Source organism: Chaetura pelagica, unplaced genomic scaffold (assembly GCF_000747805.2).
Source record: "Chaetura pelagica isolate M959 unplaced genomic scaffold, ChaPel_1.0 scaffold482, whole genome shotgun sequence".
NCBI classification, from domain to species: domain Eukaryota; kingdom Metazoa; phylum Chordata; class Aves; order Apodiformes; family Apodidae; genus Chaetura; species Chaetura pelagica.
Window position 1 is genome coordinate 64,699 of NW_009952261.1, and position 7,701 is coordinate 72,399.

The 7,701-nt window shown below is 39.0% G+C and overlaps 1 protein-coding gene across 1 annotated transcript in view; it reads left to right on the forward strand.

The window, feature by feature from the left end:
* The window catches only part of LOC104397499 (Golgi phosphoprotein 3), a 27,280-nt gene extending 24,484 nt beyond the window's left edge, over window positions 1–2,796 (forward strand). The window contains exon 4 of the mRNA XM_010007459.1: window positions 2,147–2,796. Within this exon, the coding sequence (XP_010005761.1) occupies window positions 2,147–2,571 (425 nt within the window). The 3' untranslated portion in view covers window positions 2,572–2,796. The remainder of the gene's footprint in view (window positions 1–2,146) is intronic.
* The last annotated feature ends 4,905 nt before the right edge of the window (window positions 2,797–7,701 follow it).

Genomic DNA, 7,701 nt, shown 5'->3' on the forward strand with positions numbered 1-7,701 from the left:
GCCCTGCGGAAGTCCAGGGTTCTGGTCTTGCTAGGTACCCTATTCCTCCCACACAGGATCCTGAACTCCACCATCTCGTGATCACTGCAGCCAAGACTGCCACTGACCATCACTGCTTCAACAAGGCCCTCCTTGTTGGTGAGTAGAAGATCCAGCAGCGCTCCTCTTCTAGTCAGCTTGTCCACCATTTGCATTAAGAAGTTATCATCAATGCACTGGAGGAACCTCCTAGACTGCGAATGGCTGGCTGTGTACGCCTTCCAGCAGATACTGGAGTAGTTAAAATCCCCCATGAGGACCAAGGACTGTAGTTGCGAGGCTGCTTTCAGCTGCCTGTAGAAAGCCTCATCAACTTCCTCGTCTTGATCAGGAGGTCTGTAGTAGACCCCCACAACTGTATCACACATGCCAGACTGTCCCTTAATTTGTACCCACAGACTTTCAACTTGCTCCTCATCAGCCCCTGCACAAAACTCAATACATTCTAGTTGCTCTCTCACATAAAGAGGAACTCCACCACCTCGCTTCCCCGACCGATCTTTCCTAAAAAGGACATAGCCATCCATGGCCACATTCCAGTCATGTGACCTGTCCCACCATGTCTCAGTTATTGCTACCAGATCATAACCCTTAGACCGCACACAGACCTCTAACTCTTCCTGTTTATTCCCCATGCTGCATGCATTGGTGTGCAGGCATTTCAGGAAGTGAGCAGAGCACACTGGTGGGACCCTTGGGAGGCAGGAGGCCTTCTGGTCAGGGTCTAAACATCTATCCTTTCCCTTCAGTGAAACAGCAGATTGAAAATCCTTCCTAGTCCACCATCCTTCAGGCCCTGGCATGTTGCTCTTGGGCTTGTCCCTAGCAGACCCATTTATCTCCCCTTCCCCCTTCACATCTAGTTTAAAGCCCTCTCATTGAGCCCTGCTAAGTCCTGCCCCAAAAGCCTTTCCCCCCTCTGGGACAGGTGCATCCTACCTGCCACCATCAGGCCAGGTGTCTCCTATAGCAGCCCATGATCGAAAAACCCAAAGCCCTGCCTTTGGCACCAGTCACGTAGCCATTAATTGATCTGAATGTCCGAGGTCCACTGTCCATGTTAGTTTCGCATTGCATTCTCTTGTTTGCATATAGGCCTTAGCCAATTGGAGTTCTGTATCCATGGGTCCAGAGCCAGAGCAGGGACTGCCAGGTGTAGTTTGCAACTTTGTATCATTTTTCCCACCTTTGTCTCTTAAATGCATAGGCTCTTTTATATCAGAAAGGGATTTTAATGTTTACAATAAATACTTATTAAGTAAACTTTTAAGCAAAGCTGGATTTTTCAGTGCTTAGGAACTTTAGCTTTCTCAGCAGCTGTTGATGCCGATTTTGTGCTTTTAGAATTCCCTCCTCAAATGCACACACTCAAAAACTCTGAAGTACCCAGTTCTCCTGCCTTAACAAAAAAAATTAGAAATAATTTTTATAGAAACAGCAAAGCCCTTGCCCAACACGTGCCCGTGTGTAATGCGCACACCCACACTCACACAGTGCATGTCACTGTTTCACCTGGTGGGGGCAGGAAGGGAGAGAAGAATGTAAACCTGAAGAAATGGAGAAATGAGGAGGACATTTAGGGTAGGTGTACATTAGCTTGTCTCTGTGGCAGAAAGAATGGCAATGACATTTCTTCCAGCTTCTGAATTGATAAAAGGCTGTAAGTAGACAAACGGACAAGATTGGAGTTGATGCTTATTTTTGTTTTTATTAACTCTTTCTTCATGACTGTGTATGGTGTTTTGTTTGGTGGTTTGTTTTGGGGGGTGTTTTTGGGGGTTGTTTATTTTGTTGGTGTGGTTTTTTTCCTTCAGTATAAGCATGCTTATTTGTCATATCCCTAAGCAAGACACTGCTTAGTTAGCATTTTGTCCAAACTTTAAATGTACACTGAAACTCCTCAAAAAGATTCTCATGGTCTCTGTCTCTATGCATATATCTGGGTAGGTCAGAGATCAGAGAAATGCTGACATGAGCAAAATATTTTAGGTTAATAGTCAGCTATATGAATTTGACAGCTCATTCTGCAATGGGGGTAAGGAGAATCACTGTAATAATACATCTTAAACTTTGCCTGACTCTTGGCTTTTTTGCTTGTACTTTTTAGGTGAAACATGGAATCCATTGAAGTTGCACTATCAATTGCGAAATGTCCGTGAACGGTTAGCTAAAAATCTAGTGGAGAAAGGTGTACTGACAACAGAGAAACAGAACTTCCTTCTTTTTGACATGACTACGCACCCTCTCACCAACAACAATATCAAACAGCGCCTCATCAAGAAGGTTCAAGAAGCAGTTCTTGACAAATGGGTGAACGATCCTCACCGCATGGACAAGCGCTTGCTGGCACTGGTTTATTTAGCCCATGCTTCAGATGTTCTGGAGAACGCTTTTGCCCCCCTTTTGGATGAGCAGTATGATTTAGCCACAAAGAGAGTGCGGCAACTTCTGGATTTAGACCCTGAGGTTGAATGTATGAAAGCCAACACGAATGAGGTTCTTTGGGCCGTTGTTGCAGCTTTCACAAAATAAATGCATTCAGACTGAAGTGTTCTCTCTTCTTTAATGTAAACCAGTAGTTTCTCCTCTATTGACTATTCATGTTTTCTGTAATTTGTACCTTCTCACATGACAAATCAGTTCTTGTTTAATGGGAATTATAAGTGGTGTCTTCCCTCCTTCTATGTGTATCTGTATACAGGATTCTTCTGGTACAAGAGACCTTCCTGTTTAAAAACAATAGAAAAAGGTTTTACTGCCATATTTACATTCTTATTTCCTATTCAGTTTGAGTTATCTGAAAAAAATTGTTTAATCTGTTTTTGATCTTACAGTTTTTGAAGTGGTTTAACATGGAAAGTACTTTGAGGAAATGTGCTTGCAGTTGGATCACTAATCTCAGTTGACACAGATGTGTGCATGCATCAATACTTCTGCAGTACAATTCATAACAGATAAAAAAGGGCCTTTTAAAATTACTAAAGCTCCACGTTGAAGTGTCCATCAGGATATTTTATACACAGATGTTGTTTCAATTATATCTAACAAAATTAATTAAAAGCAGAAATGCCATTAAACAGCTTTGTCAATAGTTCCTGTAAAATGCCCCATAAATTTTACTTTTCATGCAAGTCTCTTGTGTATGTATGTTTTCATTAGAATGGTAGCTGAGTCATAAGGCTAGTGTAGAAAGGTCCAATTGTTTAATAAACCAGTTTTGGGATGGGATACATTCCATTATATTGTATATATACTTCAAATTGTATATTAACAACTGCCCCATCAGTATTTTACAAGATCTACTTAGCTGTACACCTGATGCCCCTTATTTGCTATCAGCTATTGCCATTTGATGGAAAGAAAGGCCTCCTATAAAGAGCCATGTATGTGAAAGCTATTTGTTTCCATTGTCTACAGTTTGCCATCCAGGTATTCTCAGTCTATGCATTGCCTTTGATAATTAGTATATAGAAAGAGACCACTTTCTATCATAATTTGTACATTTTTTTCCTTTTTTTCCCCACCTCTCCTGTATGGAAGAGGCTTGTGACCAGTACAGTTCTTGAGTGCAATTTTAAATTTTGTTTGTAAACAAATTAATGTTTGTCTCTTAAGCCTCGGAATCTATTTTACAATTTAAAAACAAAAAGTCAGTCCTGGCAGGTGTTGCATGTGAACTATTAGCAAGTAATGACTGCAGTTCAGATTATTAAAATTTCTGTAATGGGATGTTCTGCTATATTTTAATTGTTATATACAGTTATGCTGATTAGCACACTGTTTAAAAAAAAATAGAAAACTTTGGCTTAAAAAAATTTATTTCCTCTTTGTCACTGCTTGTTATTTCCCATTGTTTTATAGTGTAAATATTATGTATTGAACAAATTAAGTCTTGATTTATATTTTTTTTTCCTTATAACAATTAAGATTTATAGTGGGGCTTACAGGTGTTTAGGAACTTTTTTTGGTTAATATTCAGAGCAAGAATACTAGATGGTATATAACTGTAGAGTTGAAATTTAAGGGATCCCTTAATCTGTATACTAGTTTTTTAGCTACAGTAAATAAACTATAAAGTGCCTGAAACAGAGCAAGCATGTAACTTGTTGGAGGTTTTTTGTTGCTAATTAGAAAGGTTTTATTGCTTAACTGAAAGCTTTAGTTAACATCCTTATCAGAAAGGGAGAGTAGATCAAACTGACCTAATCAGCAGTGTCACTCAGATCTGCAGGATTCATGGCTGAGACAGACTGCATTAGATTATGATTATGCAGCTGTCCCTGCCATGGGTATACCTCTTCTATCTTGAGCACAACTCTACAGCCTCATCTGTGACTTAATTTTAAATAATTTAGATGCTTATGTTAAAATACAACTTAAATTCATCATACCTATATGACCTTTTTTAAATAAAGGTTTTTAAAATACAGTCCTTAACATTTAGTGGCACACTGTTCTTTCAGTTCTTAAATTATGTTTCTTTAGAAAAAATAAAAGTATATTGTAAAGTATTTCAAAATTTGGTTTACAAATAAAAGTGTAAACAGTGTTCTCCCAGCTGTAAGATGTTGTGTTTAAAATTTTGAGGAGCTTGGGTGTGAGCTTTGGACATTTTCTTTTAAACATTTTCAAAACGTTATTTCTTATAAGTGGAGGAAAAATGAAAGTTGCTGTGTTGCTCTTATATTTGATAGCTTACAGAATACTTTCTGTACTTGATAGTATATGATAACTCGCTGCTTTCATTGTCTCTCCTGTGAACTGTTTTCTCATTTTCTGTTGCTCTCTGAGAGGAGAGAAAAATAATTAGGTGGAAAAGTCAGAAAAAATAGTGCAGTATTCAGGAGCAAGTTGAGTGCACAATAAAATGGCTTTGAAAATCTAAACTACTTGAAATGTGCTTCAGACTGGAAATATTTTTCATACTCCCTTTTCTGTCCTCTCATCTTCATTCTGTCAGTATTTTTCATGTTCCTCTAGTTTCATGTTACATTGTGGAGGATATTGGGGTTTTTTCACTCTTACAGCCAACATGGTTAAAAAAAAGAGTCACCCTTCTTTAATCCCGTCCAGTAAGAGGGTTTGTTGTTTTGGTTTTGGGTTGTTTGTTTGTGGTTTTTTTCCATGTAGGAGATAACTACCTACAGTATTTATCAGCTTTATTTCGCTTAAAGATAGAACCTCTGTGATGGGGAGAATTTTTATTGGATGTATCCAAGTAACAAAGGGTTTGTGAAGCCTGACACTATCTTTCGCTAGACCACCTAGCATAAGCCTGAATGTGCAGGGGAAATAGATGAACTTTTGGAGTCTTGAGTCCTATGTTGTGCTTTAAAAAACCCAAAGTCTCATGAGTGCTATCAGACCTTATATCTAACAATGAAGGTAAGTTTAGTAGGTTAACGGGGACTGATTTAGCAAACATCCTTGCCTTAGTTGCTATTTCACGTTCTAATAAAATGATTAAACATGGGAGACTCATTTGTTCTGCTGTGATTGAGGTACCCTTCTTCCTGAGTGCTTGTGTTCATTCCCATTCCTCGTACAAAGTGAAGAAATGTTTTAACTAATGTGTTCTCTGTGAACTGGACTGAATCTGTATTGAAACAAAATAAAGCACCCTTTCAAGCTATGAGCTGCAAATGGTTACTGTATATCACATGCATGCAACACTTAAAGGATTTTTTTTTTCATTTTCAAAGTAATTTCCAGTTTTTCCTGAGGCTCTGGTCTTCACCACTTTGGGAAAGAGAACTTTAAGAACAAAGCCTCAGATCTGCCTAAACGTCTTCAGGTACTTTGTGTAGTCAAAGCCTGTTACATCGTAGTTTCCCCTATTGTGTCCATCTATATTTTCTTTATGAAAGGAGGTTTCCAGATTCAGAGAAGTAAAAATTTCTTGAAAAAGTAACTAATTAGCATCTCATTTCTGTCAAGTGCTTTGTAAGTGTCAAGTATAAAATATTTCAGGTGTGTGTAAGAGGTGGTCTTCTTGGGTAGGAAGGGAGTATCTTTGGATGGGGAAGAAGCATGGTCAGAACTACTGCCTGTGTTAATCTCCAAATAAGTTTCCTCCCATTGAGTCTTGTTGCAGAAAAGAATAGGGAAAGAAATACTGATGAGCAGTAGCCTTTGGCTTTCTCCCCTCTACCTTTCTGTACTTCCAAATAATTTGCTGTTATGCTTTCTTCTCTCTTTACTTTGGTCTCTAGTCTTCTCTTTCTTCTCATTTCCCTGTTGCTTGGTGAATTCCTCTTTCGTGCTCATGAACAATTTGTACTGATTTCCAACCTTAGATGTTTCCACTCTTGCCTTCTTATTACTAACCTTTTTATTTTGCTTTCAGTTTTACAAACAACTCAAGCCCAAGTCTCCTTTACCCTGTCCTCGGTGTTGCTTTCCCCTCTGCTCTGATTCTCTGCTGATGCTTCAAGGAACCTCTCTTTCTTTAACAAATAAATTTGTCAATATTAGCTGCCTCAGTGGCTGTGCTGAAGCAGCTGGCCATCTGCTACAGCTTATAACACGATTTACAAGGTGAACAAAAACTTATGTTAATTTACCTTAAAACTTCTCTTTGCTTGCTTCAAAAGCAAGCAGTTGTCCATGCAGCAGGGAGGACTTATAGCTGAGGATTGTGATTTTGTCAATTCTCTAATGTGAGTAGATCTTGTTCCCAAGTCAGTGCTCTAAGGATTTGCTGTCTCTTACTCAAGCTTTTCTTACAGTGAGAGCATAGATACAAGAGTAATTTTTTATTTTGGGCTCTCTGCTTGTTAAAGAAAAGAACTGAGTTTGTGTTGCAGCTCCAAAAAGCATCTGCTCTATTTGGCCATTTATATTTATGGAAGTTGGAGACACTTAAATTGTTTGGAAGTGTTAGAAATGAAATTAAATGCAGTATTGTTTTTGCATCCTAGTGTTAGAAGCATATTGTTGTGTTGTTTTTTTTATATATATACCCTAGTGTTTGTTTAAGAGAAGTGAGATATCTGCACATTCAAATGACACCTGGAGTGGTTTACAGTCCAAGAAACTGAGGGACTTAATTAGGCTCCATCTGGGGGATCTGAACATGGAGTAGGATTTATGGCCAAGATAAGGCTGAACAAAGCCACTTCTATCTTGCTCCTCGGGGAAGGATGACACCAATAGGTATAGATCATTTTGTTAACTGGGAAGACAGCCAAGGGGGCAAGAAAGGTCAAAATTATACCTTAAAAGGTAAAAAGTAAACTGCTAGAATGGAATGTGTAAACAGGGGCGGGAAACTTATAGGATAATTAGAAGCGTTGGATAGGCTGTAAACCCTGGAGTACCCAGCCAGTGGGGAAACAGGGGAGGGAACTGTCCTGGTTTGAGCCAGGATGAAGCCAATTTTTCTTTTTACTGATTTTTTTTTCCTTCAGTAAGCTTTCTTGTAACTAGAAACAGTGTGTTCTGCTAGGCTGATAAGACAGTGGAATGTTTTTCTAACTACTGAGGCTTCAAGGCTGCACCTGCACTCTGCCGGCTCAGACACTATGGGGAGATCTGTGACCCCTCCCGTAGGAGGCTGAGTTAGACAGACAGCAAAATTGGCCAAAGATATTCCATTCCATATATCTACGTAAGCTCAAAGGAAGGTCAGAAATCACAGAAGACAACTTCCTTCCTTCTTCT